This window comes from Hyperoodon ampullatus (assembly GCF_949752795.1).
Source record: "Hyperoodon ampullatus genome assembly, chromosome: 15".
Lineage (NCBI taxonomy): Eukaryota > Metazoa > Chordata > Mammalia > Artiodactyla > Ziphiidae > Hyperoodon > Hyperoodon ampullatus.
Genome location: NC_136928.1, coordinates 67624473 through 67644802, shown reverse-complemented (window position 1 = coordinate 67644802; position 20330 = coordinate 67624473). Strand labels below are relative to the sequence as shown.

At 49.2% G+C, this 20330-nt stretch overlaps 2 protein-coding genes across 2 annotated transcripts; one reads left to right on the top strand and one right to left on the bottom strand.

Annotated features, from left to right (window-relative positions):
* Positions 1-1817: 1817 nt before the first annotated feature.
* TRIM54 (tripartite motif containing 54) lies at positions 1818-17995 on the top strand (the record flags this gene model as incomplete). The annotated part of the gene is made up of 9 exons (XM_079720723.1): positions 1818-1985; positions 12707-12879; positions 13411-13582; positions 15343-15438; positions 16114-16347; positions 16607-16629; positions 16746-16870; positions 17009-17125; positions 17562-17995. The coding sequence occupies 9 exons, from the start codon at positions 1818-1820 to the stop codon at positions 17993-17995; spliced, it is 1542 nt and encodes a 513-aa protein (XP_079576849.1).
* On the bottom strand, positions 17928-18864 carry UCN (urocortin). Its single transcript, XM_079721085.1, has 2 exons — positions 18743-18864; positions 17928-18481 (listed from the first exon to the last, which is right to left on the bottom strand). The coding sequence occupies exon 2, from the start codon at positions 18466-18468 to the stop codon at positions 18088-18090; it is 381 nt and encodes a 126-aa protein (XP_079577211.1). The 5' UTR covers positions 18469-18481; positions 18743-18864; the 3' UTR covers positions 17928-18087.
* Between the last annotated feature and the right edge of the window lie 1466 nt (positions 18865-20330).

The window sequence follows — 20330 nt, the reverse complement described above, 5'->3', positions numbered from 1 at the left end:
TGTGTACCAAGAACTCTTAGTGTCAGCCACATTCCTAAGTGAGTACACCTCTCTGGGGGCTGGTCTCATCTTCTTCGGTGCCCATGCCTTTGGCATTGCCGGCCTCATTCCATACCACCATGAGACAACTCAGGAAAAGTATCAATGCTTTTGAGGCTTAGGGGTAGTTATCCCACCTTTGGATTCTCCCTGGACTGCAGCTGCCAGCATAGCACCCATTAGCAGGGCACCTGTGGGTTGACTGAAGTTCACACCTCAGTGCCTGCCTGCCTCCGTCCTTTTGACCACATCTTATGCAAGCTGATCACTATATGTTTTGTTCTTAAAACTGGGGCATGGAACGTGTGATAGGGTGAAGACTGCACTTTTACAGACCCGTTCCCCACGTGTGCCTCGTCGCACTGTCTGTTTCGTATCCTCATCACACCATTTCTCGTCTACGCAGGGTCAGAGTCTAGTAACTCCTCAAACTTCTCTCTCCTGACTGGGAGAGGGGCTAAGGGATGTCCGTGAATAAAAGAGCTTTTGTCCAATCCCAGTGCATATGTTGGGCCCCAAAAAGACAAATTGTGCCTGGGATAGAGAAGAAGTAGGAGAAAAAGATAGAGGACCAGTGTGCACATCTGAGACTAGCCTGCCTTGGAGAGCAGGAGTCCAGGACAACTGTGGAGCTGGGGCAGAGGCTTCCCAGAGCCTTGTGATGATGACTTTGTCGGTGCTCTAAAATTTCCCTGTAGACTGATTCCCCTGGTGCCCGAAATAAGTCCCTGGCATTCAGGTCCTTTCTGACCAGCTCAGCTACTCTCAATTTCCTAACAAATTTAAAGTCCTGGAGTGGCTCCAGTGATGTGTTCATGGACCAGAATCCCACACTTTCTCAGGGGCTTGCTCATGAGGTAGTGCCAGGGCCTGGCACACCTGCCAGCTCCAGCCTCCTGGGCTGCTTTTCCTAGGCGGATATAAGAGAGGTCTGGGCAAAACCAAAAATGGGTCCAGAAGTGTTGAACCAGAGCCTCTGTCTCATCTCTGGTGCCCTTATTGTGAATCACAGGGTTCAGAGGAAGAGGGCCAAGGTCACTGGCTAAGCCTCGGAGGCAGAAACTTTCACTGACTGTAGGTCTGGCAGGATCTTTCCTCCCACCCTGAGCCATGGATGGTACCTCTCATACAGGCCAGTTCAGATTCTGTGTCACTGCCCTGAAAGAGGGGCCCAGGCCAGAGCATGGGGGTCAGGGACTCACAGGAGCCCCTTGAGTAAGAGCCCCTTTGCTGTCCTACCTTCCACCATAAGCGGTGAAGCTGGCTCTTGGTCAAGGGAGTCACCGTTCCTGAGTGAGTCAGGGTCACTCGGTGACAGCTGTGGCTCGCCTTACATGAGCTAAATTGGGAGCTGGAATGTCACACACAGATGCCCCTTGTTCCCCACCCCCACATTAAAAAAATAATCTCCTCTCTGGGCAGTGAGAGACAAACAGTGCCGCCCATAGAGTGGACAAGAGTGGTTTGGGAAACAAAAGGAAAAATTCCCAGGGACAGAGCCATTCAGGGAGGGAGGGATAGAAAAAGCTACGTGTGCCTGGCCGGGGTACAGAGCAGAGACTCAAGAGAGACACAGAAGTGTCTGAACACAGCTCTCTAAGACAAGGCAAGTTGTTAGAGGACGGGACAGAAGAGATAGCAGAGCTATTTCGGGAGTGCGCAACAGAAGGGAACACGAGAATCCGCAGACTGTCTGAAGTAAACGAGGAAGGGTCCGGAGGCAGTGAGGGAAGGCCAGAACCAGGGTCAAGGCCAGGGTAGGCACGATTGCTGAGGGGATGAACTTCACAGTGGGTTTCAAGCCGCTGCTAGGGGATGCGCACAGCATGGACAGCCTGGAGAAGCAGCTCATCTGCCCCATCTGCCTGGAGATGTTCTCCAAACCGGTGGTGATCCTGCCCTGCCAGCACAACCTGTGCCGCAAGTGCGCCAATGACGTCTTCCAGGTGGGCCGGGGCGGGGGCAGGGCCGGGTAAAGCAGTGCAGACTCGTGGGAGACTTCTCTTCAGGTCAGCGCTGAGATCCCAGAAGGTGATGGGAGGAGGGTTCCGTGAGGTGGGTGGGGGCTGTCCTGGCTGAAGAGCAGAAGAAGAGCCAGGGGTCCTAGCAGATCCCTAAGCATGAGTCAGCAGCTGCTCTGCAGGCTGGCGAGTACAGCCTGTGCATGGACAGCCGCTGGGATGCTGGTGTCTACAGAGGAAAGGAGACCCCCTTAGAAACTGGGAGGGAAGTGATCCTCCACCAGGCTGCGTGACAGCCTGTGCTAGACTCTGCATTCCAGTTTGGAGTTTGAGATCTCGAGAACAATATGGAAAATCTGGAGAAAATAGCAGTGAGATAATGAAACATTAAAAAATAAACTCTGGGCTTCCCTGGTGGCGCAGTGGTTGGGAGTCCGCCTGCCGGGGCAGGGGACACGGGTTCGTGCCCCGGTCCGGGAGGATCCCACATGCCGCGGAGCGGCTGGGCCCGTGAGCCATGGCCGCTGAGCCTGCGCGTCCGGAGCCTGTGCTCCGCAACGGGAGAGACCACAACAGTGAGAGGCCTGCGTACAGCAAAAAAAAAAAACCCCAAAAACAAAAAAAAACCCCAACTCTGTGAGAAAGGTCCATGATGACAGTGAAACTATTCATATTTAAAGCAAAGCTGAATGCATCCATCTTTGGGGCGGCAGAGTTAGACAGTGGGCAGGAGACTAGGAATCCTCCCAGCTGAAGTTCACACCTGTGTCCCACCTCAGACTGGTCAGTAAAGGGACCTGCTGGTTAAAATGGATTGAGGTCACTTAAGCAGGGAAAAGGCAGAGAATAAATTTTACTTCCCCAAAATGTAACCAGTCTTGGCTTATGTGTGGTCATGGAGCAAAGCATAGTTAATCAAATTCACAGATATCATTTTAGCTCCTGGTTTCAAAAATAAAAGCACATATCAGAATGGTTTATATAAATGGGTTTTCTTTCTTGCCCCGTGCCCTGGTGTAGGTTCTAGTAACCTATAAAATGAAAAAGGATCAGGGAGAGTGAGGGATAAAGGCATGTACACACACACACACACACACACACACACCCTTGCAAATGAAGTAAAAACTCAGAATAGACCAGAGTTGGCTGGCTTAGTAGGCATGGCAGCAATAAGGAACATCATGAACACATATTCTTCATCTGTATCAGAAATTATGAGGAAATGTGTTGAACACAGTGATTTTCAGCTTAACCAAGAAAATGTTTCCCTTTTAAGTTCTTTAGGGGCAGCATGTTTGCGGGAAAATAATGGGCTGGCTAATTCAGGTCATTCCACAGCTGTGCCCTGTGACCCACCCTTTGCTGTCTGCCATCTTCACTGAACTCCATGGTCTCTCCTGCCATCTTCCCATCAAGGCTTGTTCCCATCTCCTGTTCCTCTTCGTGTCCAAACCTGCCATTATTTGGCTCCAGAGAACCTCGGAGCCAGTGATTTTCCCTCTCTGGGATCTGCTTATCCCGGGCACTAAGTCATGTACTAGAGGCTATGCCTCGCCCACTATCTTGGGTTTTCCCTCGGTCTTAGTAACGCTGAACATCCTTCAGGCTGAGATGCCTAGGAGGGAATGACAACAAGATTTTGCCATCCCTTCTCATGAATTTGTAGTGAAACGTCGTTTCATTAGAGCCTGAAATATGTGAAAGCAAAACAAAGTTTTGAAAGTGAAGGTAACGTGTTCTGTGAAAAACTGGTCAGAATATTAAAGTGCATGGCACACAGTGTCATTGGGTAGAGGACCCAGGGACGGTCCTACATATGGAGGCTAGAAGATGTTCCAGTCCATCCTCTGTATCTAGACACACTGTTTTGGTTCCTTGAAGCTCTGGGATACTGATCTGGGCCCTGAAAGACCTGGGAATTGTTTGGTACAGAATATTTGGGAGAGAACATGATTCCCAGAGCTTTGGGATGGTTCTGTGCATCTGGACTACTGTGTATCCTTTAAAGTGCTGGGCACCCCTGGGCCCTCCAAGGAGAGAAGTTGAACAGCTCATTTCCTTGCTGCTTTATTTGGGGTGGCCTGGTGGGAGGCTGACCCAGTTCTTCAGCTGCACTATGTATACACATCTCAGTAGACCTCCCTCTGAAAGATGAGCATATTTAGTTTCTTCACACATTGCCTCCACATTTTGACAACTCTAGGCATAATCAGATTGTCTGTTTTCTAAGTATGGGGACAAGAATAGGACTTGTGGTTTCTCTCTCTTAAAACTACTTAGGAAGAACACCCTTAGAACATTGCCTAGAAAGTTAATAGGACTTAGAAAAGTGATACCAGTATATTATACACCCCCCACACACTTTTTTTTCAAACGCTATAGGAATTTATATCATGAAAAGTAAATCTTCACCTCAGGCCCTATGTAATTCCCTTCTCCAGATGGAGGTAGCCATTACCAACTTTCTTGGGTATCCTTCCAGAAATTTTCCATGGTCCGGTACTCGTTTCTGTGTGTATGTGTGTGTGTGTATACACACACGTTTAAACTAAATTCATCCTATACCTGCCTTTGTTCACTCTCTTGGCCATTGTTTCATATCCACACATTCTGATATGTACCTTCGTTTTGGGGACTTCCCCGGCGGTCCAGTGGTTAAGGCTTTGCACTTCCACTGCAGGGGGCACGGGTTTGACCCCTGGTCAGGGAACTAAGATCCGACAGGCCTTTTGGCACAGCAAAAAAAAAAAAAAAAAAAGTTAACGCACCTTCCTTTTTCATGGCTGTATAGTTGTCCATTGTTGTAGCTGGGCCACAGTCTGTTTAATCTGCACTCTGAAACATTTAGATGATGCTCAGTGTTCTGCTGTCCTCAAAACTGCTGTGATGGGCAACAAACAAGAATTTGGAGAGATTATGATCTTATAACATCAGGTTAACAAAAGAGCCAGGAAGCAAAATTTTAAAAGTTAAAATATTTCATTGAGGTAATTCCCTGGCAGTCCAGTGGTTAGGACTCCAAGCTGTCACTGCTGAGGGCCCAGGTTCAATCCCTGGTCGGGGAGCTAAGATCCCACATGCCACACAACACAGCCAAAAAAGAAAAAAAAATTTTTTTTCATTGAAAATGTTGAACCATATTAAGGGTTTGGGAGGAAGTCATCCATAATCCCGCCTCCTCCAACACAACTATTTTCATGTTTGCATATTACTTTCAAGTGCTTGTCTCATACATATTTTTACTTGGTTGCCATCACAATTTAACTAGTTTTCTTCAGAGCTGTGATACAGCTCTCCCTCTCTCTCTCTCTCTCTCTCTCTCCCTCTCTCTCTCTCTCTCTGAATTTAAACAGAATAAAACACCAAAACACCACATTAACCCCCTCTAATTTCTCTCTCTCTCTTTCCCCGCACTTGCACCCACTCAGCTACCAAGCATTTTGACTAGAGGAAAGCTGTCGGTGTGGGAATTTGACACAAACATCTTCCCATGTGTTTCTGAATTTGTAAACTCTATTCACTCCTAAACTACTTTAAAACAGCCTTCGGTTTATTTTTATACCTGCCCCCACTTCACTGTGGGCACTTGTTTATGAGCTGCAACCTGTTGTAATTTAACAGGCAACCAGAAGGGCTTGTAAGAAGGTTGATCAGAAACAGCTTTTCTGGACGGTGTCCATGTAGGGAGAGATTTACAGAGATGGGAATAGCAAGAAAGGGGCCTCCTTCTCTCATAAAGGGCAGTCTGGGAAGGAGATGACCTCTTTTACTTCATCCCGAATTCCACTTCTTTACCAGCTAATTGTTAGGACCTGCTGTCATCAAGTACAGGCCAGCTGGTGAAAACCCTACACAGCCTGTCTCCTCGGCCACTTCCACCTGCTACTGAGGGCACCAAGACATCCCCTCCCCAGCCCAGCCTTGGGCAGGTCTCCTTTTTGAGAAATTGTCTCACTGAAATTTTGTGAATTGTGTTAACCTTGTAGCAGGCTTAGGATCTTCCTTTAGGGAAGAAACTGGGTTGAGTGGGAAACAAAATCATAGAGACTCAGCATTCCTGGGCTCAAGTCCCACCAGCTTCTTCCTTAATTTGTCATGTGATATAAAGCAGGCTATTTCACCTCTTCAAGCCTGTTTACACATGTATGGATGAAACGGAGGTTTTAAACTGATCTTTAACATCCTTGTAATTCTAACAATCTGATTTCACAAATTCAAGAAATATCATTATGGATTTCCATTTTTTCAGGACTTTGCATTCTGTTACTAGCGTCCTACCTTGGTTCATTCTTCTGCTTACCAGCCCTCCTTTCAGCCAGCCTCCACTCACAAACCCCTGTGCCACACTCATTGCTAGGTTCTGTCGGGCAGAGCTAGCTCACCACCCAAAACCCCTTCTCCACCCACAGCTCAGCTTTTGCCACCAACGCCTGTATTCTTCTAAAGCTCAGAGGAAGAGGGCCAAGGTCACCAGACCAAATGTCTGGTCTTCTGCCACCATTTTCCCAGTTTCTCCAGTGTATTCTGAGGGTCTGGCCCAGAGGATCTGCATGGTCCACTATTCATCATTGGCCAGGCCAATAGTTTAGGGGAGGTAGCCTCCAACAACCCCCCTTCCATCCTGGGCCAGTATCCCCAATCAGCATCACTCTGGATAGCCAGGAAAGTGGGAAAACATTCTGAGATAAGAATAGATTTGATAGAGAAACTGCATTCACAGAGCATCTTTCTAGATGGAACATTTCTATTGGATGCCATGGACCATTACAAAAGAAATAGAAGGCACCATATAGCTCTTATGCCACACAAAACCCCTGATCATGGCCTAGAATTCCATGTATTTATTCCACTCCATTTTATCCTTCACGGTGAAGAAAGAACAGTTATTTCATGTCCTGTGGTTCTATGTGGTCATATATTTTTAAGGTCTAGATTAGGATTTTTAATAACCATTTGTACAGTGCTTTATAATTTATAGAGTACCTTCACATGTGTGATTCCATTTGAGTTAGAATCAATGTTATTTCCATTTTACAGGGGAGAACACAGGAAACAGGTTACAGTCACACAAACAAAGGGACAGAGTAGGGACGCAAATCTAGGTGTTCTGTTTCCTAGAGTGATGGAATTTTCTCTACACATCACATCATTGGCCCGTGAAATTTTACTTTATGGGGCTGGCTCCCTTGTGTAAATGTAAGATTTAAGCAAAGTTATTTCTTAGTCTTGAAAGAGAAAGATAAGCAGAAGCAGAAGATAGCTTATGCTAACTGGATATTGGTCAGCTGAGAGATCTTTAGCCCAAGGTGGGGACTGTCAGCTATGGAGACGTGTTAAGGAAGTTGCCATGCGCACCTCAGAGTGTAAAGTTCCTATTTGTGGTGAGACCATCTGGGGACTCACGATCAAGGCAGGAAGTTATCTCTTTTTGTGCTATAGATCCCTTTTTGGTTTGTGAAGCCTATGGATCCTAAGGACAATGTATGTGTGTGTTTTTTAAGAACAGGGTTTTTAAGTGCATAAATTATAACATATATGATTATAAAGAAAACCAATTGCATTAGAATACAGCATGCAGTCTCAGTAGGGGTGATATTGCTCCAATTATATCTGTGGTATTAAAAAATTTTATTGCAATTTTATGTTTTATTTATTTTCTGCTCTTACGTAAAACTTTATTCCCCAGCTCTGTTGAGGTATAATTGACAAAATTATATATATTTAAGGTATTCAACATGATAATGTGATATATCTATACATTGTAAAATGATTACCACAATCAAGGTAGTTAACACATCCATCACCTCACAGTTTCCATTTTTGTGTGTGAGGGGTCTAGACTCTCTCAGCAGATGCCAAGTACACAATATAGTGTCATTAACTACAGTCACCATGGTGTACATCAGCTCCCGGGAACTTCATTTTATAACTGAAAGTTTGTGCCCTTTGACCAACAGCTACCCATTTCCCCACCACGAGCCTCTGGCAACTGACTTTCTAGTCTCTGCTTCTATGAGTTTGACATTTTTAAGATTTGTGGTGTTAAAATTTAATTGCGGGGGATAGTAATTGGGGAGAAATGTCTTAAAACGCTCTTAGAAGAGGCAGGAGTGAAAAAAAGCTTGAGAAATGCTGGAATATAATTACCAAAATAATTAGAACATGTTTTTTGATAGAGTAATGTATGTGCTTCTCGATTAACACATTAAATAATGAGATGGGGGAATTCCCTGGCGGGCCAGTGGTTAGGACTCTGTGCTTCCACTGCACGGGGCACGGGTTCAATCCCTGGTCAGGGAACTAAGATCCCGCATGCCTCATGGTGCAGCCAAAAAAAAAAAACAAAAAGAAGAGAGAGAGAAGGAACAGTGGGCCTAATAACTACTATAGTTCAGAAGTAGTGATAAGCATAAATTGTTTTTGGAGATTTGATCAACAACTGTAATGTGATATGAAAATACCCGTGATTTCTGTTGGTGACAAAGTCACAGGTACTTCTAAACCTACGTGGTTTGTCGCCTACCTTCATAATTGAAGAAAGCGCTCAAGTCCTGCTAGGCACGTTAGTGAAAATGAAGATGTAATTGTTTTCCCGTCGAGGCTCACAGACCCCTTAAGTTGTAGTCATGGATCTTTTGGGGGCTGTGGTCCCCAGGTTAAGTTCTTCAGCATTTATTCCCCAGCTCTGTTGAGGTATAATTGACAAAATTATACATTTTGTCATACAAAATATATACAGCATGCAGCTTCCGGTGTCTTCCCAAGCATCCAGTCTTGAAATGCCTGAATTGTCATACTCCCTCCTCTCCCCCACAGCCCACCCACAGCCAAGTGATTGGCCAGATTCCACCTCTGGCATCCCTAGTCTTTGAAGGATTACTGCCACTACCTGAGGGCAAGCCTGTGACCTGCACTGACTATGGCTCTTGCTTCTGATCTGTGCCTTTAGATCAGAAGCAAAAGCCATAGTCTCCTCTCCCATGTATCCAAATCACCTGTTAGATTAATATTCTAATTTTCTCTTGCAGTTTAGAAACCTTGCCTATAAAGTTAAGTTCAGATCTTTACCCGTGGATTCAAAGCCCTCCATGTTTTTACCACAATTATTTTTAAAAAGCCCTTCTTGGGGGCTTCCCTGGTGGCGCAGTGGTTAAGAATCCGCCTGCCAATGCAGGGGACACGGGTGAGAGCCCTGGTCCGGGAGCCACAGCTACTGAGCCTGCGCTCTAGAGCCCGCGAGCCACAACTACTGAGCCCACGTGCCACAAGTGCTGAAGCCCACGTGCCAACAGCCCGTGCTCCGCAACGAGAAGCCACCGCAACAGAGAGTAGCCCCTGCTCGCCATAACTAGAGAAAGCCCGCTTGCAGCAACGAAGACCCAACGCAGCCAAAAAACAAAGGAAAAAAAAAAAAGCCCTTCTTGGTAAACCTACCTTTCTAGCTCCTCCCCCACCCCGCAACCCCTGCCCGTCTCAGGACTCCTCTGTCTGTAACCTAAACTCCTATAGTATCTCTGATCTCCTGAAACTCTTTCCTAACGACCATCTCCTGCTTCCTGTCTACCCTGTCTTCAGATGGTATCTTCTTAAACACCTCCTCCCTCGAACTAACATAGTTCCTTTCTCCTAAATAGCGTTTTCACTTGTTAACTCGTCTGGCACTCTAGCGCCCCCTTTCATTCACGGCAGGATTGAGCATTGCACTTTTTAAAAGTAAAGGGTTTTTTTTCTTCCCCCAAACCCAAAGTCCTTGTACAAAATTTGGAAATTATATTAAAAAAAAAAAGGAATCACCCACAATTCTATCACTCAATGGAAATGATTGTCAAAATGTTTAATTTTATTTTATGTATTTTATAAAGTAATTTCATGGTCTATACAAAGATATTTGGTAAATGTAGATGACTACAAAGAAGAAATTCTAAAATCCTGTAAATCCCATCACCCATTTCAAAATTGGGATCCTACTGTCTCTATAGACTTATATCCTGCTTTTTTCATGGGTCTCTCCCCATGTTAAGAACTGTTAAAGATAGTTGCATAATAATTCCTCTATAACTCATTTAATCTTTACTATTAAATAACCAGCATGTTAACTATCTGAAAAAGCAATTTTACTGTTCATTCTGGTTACAAAAATAATACAGGTGTATTATGTAAAATTTAAACCTCACAGATAATACAAATTGTAGAATGTATAAATCCATCTAAATACACTAGGGCTGTTTCAGAGGAGATGGGATTTCAGGAAGTGCTGACATCAGGCGGGAAGAGGGCGATCCAGGGACAGCTAGGGACTGGCAAAAGCAAGTGAGATACCGGATCACAGGAGCCAAAAGGTTAAACAGAGTGGGATATGGTGGCCTGCAAGGTGTGAGAGGAGAAGGTTGTTATGAAAACCAACAACTCCCTTCCCCCACACTGGTCAGTATTCTTACCACAAATATATCCATTAAGGCTCATTGCTCAGAAAACATCAGCCTTTGAAAGGAGCTAGTGCTAAGTACAAATCCTCTTTTTAGATCTGAGGAAATTTGAGCCCTAAGAGAAATTATTTTCCCAAGGTCATAAATGGCAAATCCCAAACCATATCTTCAGATCAGTGTTACTTTCCCTACATCATCCTGCATTAAATGCCCTCTGTTAAAATACAGAGATGTTGCCAAGAATGGGTAACAATTTTATCTACATATCCAGTACAGGTGACTTTCTCAAGGTAGCCACCTAGCATTTGCAAAAGGTTTGGGACACAAGACACCCAAGTTTTGATAAGGGGAGGGAGTCAGAAAAGGGTTAGAGCAAACATCCCAAGCTTCATTCTCGTTTCACCTTCCTGATGTTTGCCAAAGCTGTGTACCACCTATGCTATGCTTGAGTATTTCTATTTAAAGGAACTCACATTTTAAAAAACTTCTTATTTTACAATATATTGGAGTATAGTTGATTAACAATGTTGTGGAAAGGAACTCACCTTTTTTTTAAATAAATTTATTTTTGGCTGCGTTGAGTCTTCGTTGCTTCACACGGGCTTTCTCTAGTTGCGGCGAGTGGGGGCTACTCTTCCTTGCAGTGCGCGGGCTTCTCATTGCGGTGGCTTCTCTTGCTGCGGAGCACAGGCTCTAGGCACGTGGGCTTCAGTAGTTTTGGCACACCGCTCAGTAGTTGTGGCTCACAGGCTCTAGAGCGCAGGCTCAGTCGTTGTGGCACACGAGCTTAGTTGCTCCGTGGCATGTGGGATCTTCCGGACCAGGGATGGAACCTGTGTCCCCTGCATTGGCAGGCGGATTCTTAACCCCTGCGCCACCAGGGAAGTCCTGCCAGTCCACCTTCATTCCAGCCAGCAGGAAGGAGAGAAGAGGAGGAGTAGGGCCTGCCCTTCCCATTAAAGATACTTCCTAGAAATTGCACAAAACATTTCTATTTATATACCACTGGCCACAACGCAGTCACCTGGTCATACTCATCTGGAAGGGAGGCTTGGTCACATGGTCTTTATTCCATGTGTCTTGCTAACAACTCAGGGGCTCTATTATTGAAGAAGAAGGGGTGAATATCAAGCAACAATAAGCAGTATTTACAAGTCTTTCATCTCTGCTGCTCTCCCCAGATTGACTGTTTCTCTTCCTTGCAGACCAGCCTTCTCTGTTCACAGTGTCTGACCCCTCACACTGTCCACTTGCACAGATTTTGGGGTGGCCACAATGTCAGCTTTTAGCCCAACTTCACAAGTCTTTTTTCAGTTCAAAAGCTGCACATGGTCTAGTCACCTCAGCCTCTGTGACTCGATTCCAAGTTCCTAGAGGGAAAATTTGATTGGTCCTGTTGGGTCAGGTGATCACCTCCTCAATTCTGAGCCAAGGGTCGGTGGCCTGGGCCACGGCAGGGCTCTCCCTTTTAGGATGGGATGGAGAAAGTCCCCTAAGAGGTGTAAGCGGGAGGAGGTGGTGAGCAGCTCTGGTAAACCCTTCTTCTGAGCTTCCTCCTGTCATAACACGCAGCCCATTGGATGTGGCTGTCGGTTTGCTCTCCCTGAGGGTAGTGTGACGTACCTGTTCATGTTTTATCCCCAGAGCCTAGCAATTACCTGACACACTCAATGTTTACGGTAGGATGAATAATCCAATCTCGTCCTTAATTGTACAGAGGTTGAATGCTTGCCCAAATATGCATAGTAGGGCAGTGTCGGGGCAGCACAAGAACCCAGGACTACTGATTCCCAGTCCCTGGAGTGATTTTCCCGAATTACCCGGCTTGATATGCCTGCCTCATTGTTCAGCACTTGTCTCCGTGCCCCTGACCTTGGCTGCAGAGAATATCCCCCCGATGTGGCCCGTGAGAGCCCCAGGCTGGAGGACTGCAACACTCAGAGTCCATTTCTTACTTTGGCCTTCCTGCTGAGGTCAATGTCTCCCCACAGCTCCAAGCTGGGCCCCTTTGAGGAGAGCTTGCCCTAACTAGGCTTGATCAAGCTAGGCTCTGGATGCAGGGACACTCAAGGAGGTGGGCTGAGTAACAAGGCAAAGGTGGGAAAGTCTCCATGGCCACCCACCGGGAGCTGCTCTCAGAGGAGCGCCCAGCCATAGAAAAGAGCCGATGCTTCCTCTTCACCATTCTCCTACTCCCCAGGCCACGTGACATCCCCCCTGCCTCCTCCCAGTTCCCCCATGACTCACTGTGCCTTTCTCTCACGCTCCCCCTCCCCACAGGCCTCAAACCCTTTGTGGCAATCCCGGGGCTCCACCACTGTGTCTTCAGGAGGCCGTTTCCGCTGCCCGTCTTGCAGGCATGAGGTTGTCCTGGACCGACATGGTGTCTACGGCCTGCAGCGGAACCTGCTAGTGGAGAACATTATCGACATTTACAAGCAGGAGTCCTCCCGGTGAGCTGTTAGGGTCTCTTGTTTCTCTAAAGTGCAGGGCCTGGGACACAGGCAGGGAACCCATCAGGGCCAGAAGAGAGGAGCTGAAATGATCAACCTGCCTCTTCAGTTTAGTGATGAGAGGACTGGACCTGAGAAGAGGAGGGACTTGCCCCCAGCTCGTCAGGTCACCCAGCTCAGGCAGCCTCTGATTCCTGGTTAGTGCTTCCCCCTCTTCACCTGGGGAGGGGCTGGCCGTCCACCAGCAAGGTCCTTGCCAACCCTCCATGACGTCCCGCCCCACGGGACTTCCCTGCCCTGGAATAGAAACTACTCTTGGATCTAGGTCTCCGCTATGCCGTAGCTCTATTCCTCAAAGGAAGAGCCCCGTGGAAGTCACTTGCCTGCCCAGCCACAGCACCAGCTGCAGGGGCAGAGAAGGTGACGCTGGGTGGTGGAGGCTGAAGAGAAGGTGTTCATGGAGCCTCACACTCTTGCCCCCCACCCAGCCTGGCCCCTGACCCTCCTGCCACCCTGCCCGCTCCCCTCCAGGCCGCTGCATTCCAAGGCTGAGCAGCACCTCATGTGCGAGGAGCATGAAGATGAGAAGATCAATATCTACTGCCTGAGCTGTGAAGTGCCCACTTGCTCTCTCTGCAAGGTCTTCGGCGCCCACAAGGACTGTGAGGTGGCCCCACTGCCCACGATTTACAAACGCCAGAAGGTATCAAGCAGCAGAGGGAGCAGGCGTGTGGGAGTGGGGACATAGGACAGGGTCTCAAACCATAGCCTCTTAGTCCACTTGGTTTCAAAGGCAGGCAGATCAGGGCTGAGGTCCCAAGTCTATGCGTGACTCAGTGTGTGACTTTGGGTAAGTCACTTGACCTCTCTGGCCCTCACGTTCCTGACTTGTAAAATGGGGATGAAAATGCTTACCCCTGAGAGCTGTAAGGATAAAATGAGAAATGGATGCAGTATGGTGGACTCTCAAGGCCATCTCACTGTCACACGTCTAGATTCTACATAAAACATAATTCAAAAATTAAATTGGTAGACACGTAGGAAGTAAAGGAAAGCTCCAAGTGTCGCTGAGGTGGGGAGAGGAGGAGGGGAAGTGGGATGAGAACAGAACCCTGAGTGATAAGCACGGAAAAGGCAGGATTTCCCACAGGGCAAATTATTACTGAACTAGAGAGATGAGATTATACCTCCAAACTCCTAAAAGGTGGGGGGCCTGCAGTGAGGACCCCCAAGGATCCCAGGTTAAACTGGAATCCCAGGAATCCCTAAAGTGGTCAGTTGTGCCACCTGGCTTTTGACAAAAGCGAATGCAAATTCTGCCTGGAGGAAAAACCCTCAATTTAGGCCTTGGGTTTTTCTTAGATTAAGAACAACAAAAGATTAGCTCATGACTGAAGATACACAAAGAAATTCAGATACTGGAATTACTGAAGAATGAAAAGTCACTTTGCATAAAATGCTTTAAAATGGAATTTTAAAATAAGCAATAGGGACTTCCCTGCCGGTCCAGTGGTTAAGAATCTGCCTTCCAATGCAGGGACCAGGGTTTGATTCTTGGTCAGGGAACTAGGATCCTACATGCTGTGGGGCACCTAAGCCTGCAACGCCACAATGAAGAGCCCGTGTGCTGCAACAAAGATCCTGCATGCCGCAACTAAGGCCCAATGCAGCCAAAACTAAATAAATAAATATTTTTAAAAAGCAATAATAGACTATCAAAAAAGCAGATTTGACAAAGAACCAAATAGAGCTTTTAGAAATGAAAATATAATTGTTGAAATAAAACATTCAAAGGATGAATTAAATGACAGATTTCTCTCAGGAAGAGAGGACTGGGGAATTCCCTGGCGGTCCAGTGGTTAGGACTCCACACTTTCACTGTTGAGGGCCCCCGTTCAATCCCTGGTCAGGGAACTAAGATCCCACAAGCCACGGGGCACGGCCAAAAAAAATTTTTTTTAATTAAAAAAAAAAAGGTGGGGAAGAGGGGACTGAAAAAACAACTTAGAATACAGCACTGGGAGATGAGGAGGTTGAGAATGAGAAGGTTTAACATATATCTAATCAGAGTCAGAACGAGAGAATAAAGAGAATGGAAAAGAGGCAATATTATCCTAATGGATAATCGTGAAGAATTTTTCAAAATTGATGGAAGACGTGAATCTACAGATAAGGCATCTAGGCCAGTGCCTGGCATCTGGTGGATATTTGGTGAATGTCTCTTCCTTTCTCATTTGGTGGTGGAGGACTTCCTCTCTCCACCTCCTTCCAGAATCCATAGAGTGTGCTTCCACACTTCTTGAATGGCTCTAAACTCTCTAGATCTCTGTCAGAGCTGCCCTGAAGATGCCCTAATGGTGGAGTGGAGGGGCAGTCCTTTCCTGGGCAGCCTGGCCAGGGTGGGAGGGGCACAGCTCTTGACTAGGTCCTCCAGCCCTAAGTGCTGGCCTGTGTGTGTGGCAGACTGAGCTCAGTGATGGCATCTCGATGCTGGTGGCAGGCAATGACCGTGTGCAAGCAGTGATCACGCAGATGGAGGAGGTGTGCCAGACCATTGAGGTGAGCCTGGGATGGGAGAGAGGGAAAGTTTCTGGACTCCTGGAGGTGGATCACAAGTAGTGGGATGTGCTTACCAGGCTGCTGGTTTGAATCCCAGCTCTGTCCCTGACTAGCTGTGTGACTTTGGTCCAGTAACTTAACTTCTCTGTGTTCAGTTTTTCTTGTTTTTAACTATATAAAATATTGATGAGAGAATGATATGTTAGCTACCTCATCGGATCTTTTTGAGAATTAAATGAGATAATACAAGTAATATAGACAGCACTCATGAAGCTTCTTTAAAATATAGTGTTATCTGCTGAGAGAGTAGATCTTAAAAGTTCTCATCACAGGAAAAAAAAATTTGTAATCTGTGTATGGTGCTGGATGTTAACTAGACATATTGTGGTCATTTCACAATATATACAAATATTGAATCATCATGCTGTACACCTGAAGCTAATATAATGTTATATGTCAATTAAACCTTAACAAAATATATATCATTATTATTACTGAAAAGATCTGGGAATCAGCAGCCCTTGGCTGGAGTTCTGTCTCTGCCACTAATTTGTGGTGTAATCGACAGGTCACTTTTCTTCTTGGCTGACTGTGACTTCCATTAAGTCGGGAGTGGGACAAGTAGCCCCGTGCTCTCCCAGTTATGAGGTCTCATCCTTGCTTCCGGTCTTTCAGGACAACAGCCGGAGGCAGAAGCAGTTGCTAAATCAGAGGTTTGAGGCCCTGTGCGCAGTTCTGGAGGAGCGTAAGGGTGAGCTGCTGCAGGCGCTGGCCCGGAAGCAGGAGGAGAAGCTGCAGCGCGTCAGGGGCCTCATCCGCCAGTACGGAGACCACCTGGAGGCCTCCTCTAAGCTGGTGGAGTCCGCCATCCAGTCCATGGAGGAACCGCAGATGGCGCTCTATCTGCAGGTGGGCTTAGGGGGATGGTGTCAGGCTGCCTAGCGGCTGCAGTGGGAGCCTCGGCACAGGCAGACCGGGTTCAAGTCTTATCTCTGGCACCTACTTGCCCCACGGCCTTGGGCAAATCACCCCCTCTGAGTCCATTATTTCCTTAACGAATTGGGACGCGCATCCCCACCGACCCCGCAGGACTGTGTTGGGCATCAGAAATGGGACTTTGCCAGAGGTTGGCACAATGCTTACTCTCACCCTCTTTTCTTCCCTGCAGCAGGCCAAGGAGCTGATCAATAAGTGAGTAGGTGGAGTGGGAAGGGAAAGGAAGGGGCCGCGGGGGCTCCGCTGCCACCGGGAGGGGGTGAGCGTGCTGGGTGTTTCCAAATGAGCCGCTGCCGCTGCGGTTGCCGCAGGGTCGGGACAATGTCAAAGGTGGAGCTGGCTGGACGGCCGGAGCCCGGCTATGAAAGCATGGAGCAATTCACCGTGAGCGTGGAGCATGTAGCCGAAATGCTGAGGACCATTGACTTCCAGCCAGGTGAGGGAGCGAGGATGGGAGGGGGCGGCGGGCCGCTAGGACCAGGCGTCCAGACCCTCCAGGTTGGGGGTCGGGGGATGGGTGCAAGACGGCCAGAGAATCGGGGACTCCAGCTCACCCAGCCTTCCTTCCGCCCAGGCGCTTCTGGGGAGGAAGAGGATGAGGAGGTAGCGTTGGACGGGGAAGAGGGCAGCGCAGAGGAAGAGCGGCTGGAGGGGCCGGAAGGTGAGTGTGGGCATTGGCGGGGTCTGCCTGGTACCGCCCCTCTCCCGGCGATCTCCCTCTCTGCTGCATCAGGGATCGCTTGGGGCCCCTACTCCTAACCTCAACCAGGAGTGGTGCGCCCCCTAGCGCGCGTGCTGAAGTACAACTTTCTTTCCCACCATCCATTCCTCTGGGGGTTTGGGAGTCCGCGTTGGTGGTGGTGGGGGAAGTGGAGGAGAAACCCTCCTGGCTGGGGAAAGGGAGTGAGCTGGGCTTCGGAGTTGCCTTGTCTCTTTGGAGCGCCCGCCCACCGAGCTTTCTTTCCCGGGGACAGGCCTGCATTGACTCGCCCCTGTTGGGGAGGCTGCGCACCCGCGGCCTGGAGCTCGGGTGGTGAAGGACCTGAGCAGGGACCACCCGCCACCCAGCTCGGAGCGCCGCCGCGGGGGAGGGGCTCAATAAAGGGCTACTGCGTCCCGACCCGCAGCTCCTTTCACTGCTCACTCTCTCAGCCTCGGCTTCGGCGACGATCGCATCACCATCCATCCCAACCTTCTCCTAATCTGGGACCATTTCGGGGGCGGAAGTGGAATGAACCCCTGTTGGGCACCTCCTCGATATCAGGCACGGATTCGCAAGCCCAGTGCCAAGAGGGTCGTGGGTGGTGCGGCGGCACCGGGGCTTGAGTTCCTGGGAGACTTGGGGACGATGGGGACCGCAGGACCCTGGTTGAAAGCCGTTCTCGCGGAGCCCTCCCGCAGCATCTGGTCCCCTCTCGCCGACCTGGGAGCCCCACTTTCCCACGGGTTTACACCCTGCTGTGGTTCCCCGCGCCCCGCAGCAGAGGCCAACGGCTCTTCGGCACTTTTATTAAAAACTAGTAACGCGGAGAGTGCTCAGGGTATCCCTAGGCCGCTCTAGCCCCGCGGGACTGGGTCAGTTCCTGTCGAGCACGTCTCAGCCCGGGGGTGGGGGATGGGGGTCGAGATTTTCGGGGCCCCAGACCCCGCCGATCACTTGCCCACCGAGTCGAATATGATGCGGTTCTGCTCGGCGCGCTCCCTCTGGCTCTGCGTCCGCGCCAGCTCCAACAGGGTCCGTAGCAGGTGGAAGGTGAGGTCAATGGACAGCGGAGGGTCGTCCCGTCGCGGCCGCTCGCCTGTGATCGCGGATCCCCATCGGCCCTGCCCCGCGCGGCGCGGGAAGCGCTCCGCCAGCAGCAAGAGGAGCGCGCGGGCCCCGCCGCCGTGGTTCCGTGTCCCGGGGTTCCAGCGCAGACTTGGGTCCTGGACCCCGGCCGCCGCCGCCTCCGGGCTCCACTGGCTGCTCCCCGGGCGCAGCTGTGCCAGGAGCAGCAGCGCCGCCAGCAGCGCCGCGCGTCCCGCCGGCCTCATGGTACCACCGGCCCTGGACACACAGGCGTAGCGCAGGGTGAGGTGCGCCAAGGGCAGTCGCAGGGGGAGCCACTCTCCTTCCCGCGCACTTCCAGCGCCCCTGTCGGGCCCCTGCGACTGCTGCCCGGTGCCCACAGCCTTCCCTCCAGCCCCAGCCGCTGCCCAGTCCTGTGCCACCCTTTTCTCCCTCCCTCCCTCTTGGCGGGTCGCGGTGGGTGAGCTGAGCGCAGTCCCGGTGCTGAGGGAGTCTGGGCGGACGCTGAGAGCCACTCACAGTTTGCCGGAGAGCGTCTGTACCCTGCAGGAAAGAGCTCCTGTCTCTGTCCCTCGAGGCGGGCTGTTCCTTGGGGAACACGGGGTCTGTCCCGGGACTGCTGCCAGCCTTATATAGCGCCAGGACAGCTCCGGCTGACGTCAGCAAGGAACATGCACTGATTGTAGAGCAATGACGGCCGCAGCTTCGAGTCCGACCCTTGGGGCTTCGAGACCCCGTGGGGCGCGTCTCTGGAATTGACACCTGGCTCAAGAGAGGGAGAAGCCTGTTGGGGAGTAAAGACTGCTCCAGCCATGAGAGTCCTTCACCTGTTTAGAACAGCCAGCAGTGACCAGGGGACCTGTCCCCAGACCAGACTAGTCCAGATCTGCAGTCTTCTCTGGCACATGAAAGGAAGACTGGATCGTGGGGCTGTCCATGGTGCTGACCTTGCCCTCAGCCTCTAGAAGGGGCCAGAGGCCTCTGGAGAATGCTGTCCTGCTCAGACCCAGTCCCGTGCCCCAGCTATCAGTTCTGTAAACAGAGGCAATCAGGACAGCACTGCTGGCACTCAGCTACCATCATGGTACCCACCCAAGAGGCGTCTGAGGCAGCTTGAGCTGCCAGGGTTTTTGATGTCATTTTAGCCCCAGGATCTAAATTCTAGGGCTGTCTGACTGAGGCACCATAAAAAAGAGGGCCTCTGGTCAGGGTGCTTTCAGACAACAAAAGGCTGGTCCATCTGCTTATAGGTTTGCCCCAAAGCAGGAGTTTAGCCAAGTTAATTTTTCTCCTGGGAATCACAGCAGCAGTATTACTTTATCTTTGACCTCTAGGTTAAGATCACTGGGTAGGAAGTAAGGAAACTTGGTGTCTTAAGTGTTTGAGCTGCTATAACAAAAATACCATAAACTGGGTGGCTTATAAACAACAAACATTTATTTCTCACAGTTCTGGAGGCTGGGAAGTCCAAGATCATGGTGCCAGTAGGTTTGGTGTCTGGTGAGGACCTGCTTTCTGGTTCACAGATGGCAGCTCTTGCTGTCTCATCACATGGCCTCTTTTGTAAGTGTACTGATCCCATGAGCCCTCTGCCCTCATGGCCTAATCACTTCCCAAAGGCCCCACCTCCTAATACCATCACCTTGGGCATTAGGTTTTCATCATATAAATTGGGGAGTATACAAACATTCAAACTATAGCACATGGGTTCAAGTTTCTACTCTGCCCGTAACTCATGGTGTGGACAGGTCACCTCACTTCTGTGGACCTCAGTGTCCTCATCTGTAAAAGATTGGGCTTAAGTCGTCTCCAGGTTCTTTCCAAACTCTAGAAAACGGGAATCCCCAGTTGGTTTCTGCTGGGTCTTACTCATTGCCTCTGCAAGTTCCAGATTACCTATTTAGAAATATATTTATGGAGGCACCATATAAAGAGCTTGAGGGGCTCCCCCAAAATTGGAGCTAGACTAGGGCTGGGAAGGGTTAGAAAAACAGGTGTGTCTATGAAGAGTGGGGATGAGTGGTACTTGCCGGGATATGAGTGTCAACTGAAGGTGACAAAATCATATGGTTCAACAAGTATTTATGGAGTGCCCACTATGTGGTGG